Consider the following 2,366-nt stretch of genomic DNA (forward strand, 5'->3'; position numbering starts at 1 on the left):
ACACACTTACGAAACAACACAACAACTTCTAGATAGCCACTCACACACCTACGAAACAACAACTTCTAAATTGTCACCTCAACAACAACTGCTAAATAACCACCTCAAGACTTCCAACACATATTAGTTACAATATTGGAAACATTCCTTCCAACCCATAGAAACATTATTTCCAACGCATATTAGTTGTAATGTTGAAACATTCCATGCAACACATATGTTGAAAACATTACTTCCCACACGTATGTTGGAAAATTGGAACACATAATGCTGAATTGGTCTTACGTCCATGTACTAAAAAGTTTCTTAATTTCACTTTCCGTTGGTCTTTTCCTAGTCTTGCAATCTTGTTATTATTAAAGCAATGCAAATTCTTAATTTCATTTTCCGTTGGTCTTTTCCTAGTCTTGCAATCTTGTTATTGTCAAAGCAATGCAAATTCTTAAATGAATGCAAATTCTTAATTTCATTTTCCGTTGGTCTTTTCCTAGTCTTGCAATCTTGTTATTGTCAAAGCAATGCAAATTCTTAATTTCATTTTCCGTTGGTCTTTTCTTGGTCTTGCAATCTTGTTATTGTCAAAGCAATGCACCAGACTAAAACTAATCCATGTTTATGATGAAACAATTTCCAACTCATAACCATCATACTTAAAAGTCATCTTAATTTCATTTTCCATTGGTCTTTTCCTGGTCTTGCAATCTTGATTAAAAGTAATCCATGTTTACGATGAAACAATTTTCAGCTCATAACCATCATACTTAAAAGTCATCTTAATTTCATTTTCCATCTTAATTTCATTTTCCATTGAAAGTTAATATGGCCGATACATGTAATATATTAGATGTAAGATAAGCATAAATTAAGCAAAAACGGTTAAAAAGTAGAACACAATTTACAGTTTGATGAGGATGGCAGGCACTCCTATATTAGATTAAGTTGTAAAGGGCACATCATATGTACATCTTCACATCAAAATATTTGTATCATTTTTATTTCCATAACAAGCCCACGGTATCCAGAAGCCTTAATTCAATGCCTAAAAGCATGCCAACTGGATTCATAACAAGCCCATGGTAACCAGAAATCTTATTCAATGCCTACAGGCATGCCAACTGCATTCCTAGCCGTGAAGCACATATATTTGTTCTTGAATCAAACTCACATTTTACAAAGTAAATCAGACCCACTCAATGCATGGCTTTCTGAAGCTCTGCGTCCTTTGATGTAGTTTTTCCCACTCTCCTCATGAAGCTCTTGTTGACAAAATTCTCAGAATTCTTAAGAACAGATTCTGGATCTTTTACTTCAGGAATATCCCTCCTCTTCTTCTTGTCTACAATGACGCTCGGGGAATGCATCAGCTCCTGTTTCATGGTATGGGTGGCCAGAAAAACTGCCAGCACCGTCATCCCAAACAATGTGTATACTGGGAAAAGCTCTGGCTTCAACAATCTCGAATATTCCCTGCAAAATACATTGTCTCATATTATACTTATAATCATCTGTACATATTTGAAACAGAACTTGATCACCATAAAAACCCAGATAAGTTTAAGTTTGGTTCCTTACTGGCTGAATGAGGAACCTGTGGCAGAACTTCCTTTAGGAGCTGAATTATATGGCCTAACGTATGCATTTCTCGCCAAAAATTTCTGCCAATAACTCTTACTCTTCTGCACATCCAACGATTCAAGCATTATGGTAACAATGTACACATAGGAGATGTAAATTAAACCATTGAATTAGAGCTATTCTTTGTGCCCAATAATTAAACTCAATGCAGGAGAGCATACCAGTGCTGATGCAGAGAACATATTGTTGTCGTGGAGAATTGAAAGACTCAGCTGTTGTCGTGTACTGTATTGCAATCCGATCAGTGCGCTGCTTGTTATGTTCTCTCTCTTCCGCTGCTAACTCCGCTGAAGAGAAAAAGCGACTCAAACTTTAAAGGAAGAGAGGGCAGATGCTCTCAAACAGGTGGCAGACGAGAAGTTGACACTTGTATGGGATTTACTGACTAACCAACACTAACTGTTTGCACGTGGCAACACTATTATCAATGAACTTATCCACAGTTTCTTCCAGGTTTCCAATCTGCCACACGTTGGTGAATGTATTACTCCCAAATCTACTGCTGACATTTGGACAAATAAAATTACCAATTTTAATGCATGACAAATGTTCTCAGTTTTCAATGTTCTCAGTGATGTCACTTGACCGATATGTGTTGTGATATTATTGAAGGCAATTCTACATAGATTTTTTTTTAGTTTTTGTTGATATGGATTGGATGGTATATTGTTGATTATTTATTTAATAATGTGGAAAAATCAGGTTATAGGAGCAGTTTTATTAGTCCCTGT

General features: G+C 36.0%; 1 protein-coding gene across 1 annotated transcript; it reads right to left on the minus strand.

Moving 5' to 3' along the window:
• Positions 1–966: 966 nt before the first annotated feature.
• Positions 967–1,915, minus strand: LOC149151990 (uncharacterized). Its single transcript, XM_089441175.1, has 3 exons — positions 1,797–1,915; positions 1,573–1,676; positions 967–1,467 (listed from the first exon to the last, which is right to left on the minus strand). The coding sequence occupies exons 1-3, from the start codon at positions 1,815–1,817 to the stop codon at positions 1,191–1,193; spliced, it is 402 nt and encodes a 133-aa protein (XP_089297301.1). The 5' UTR covers positions 1,818–1,915; the 3' UTR covers positions 967–1,190.
• Between the last annotated feature and the right edge of the window lie 451 nt (positions 1,916–2,366).

The sequence above is a fragment of the Pinus tabuliformis genome, chromosome 9, assembly GCF_031772625.1.
Source record: "Pinus tabuliformis cultivar Carrire ecotype Pingquan chromosome 9, CPIR1, whole genome shotgun sequence".
Lineage (NCBI taxonomy): Eukaryota > Viridiplantae > Streptophyta > Pinopsida > Pinales > Pinaceae > Pinus > Pinus tabuliformis.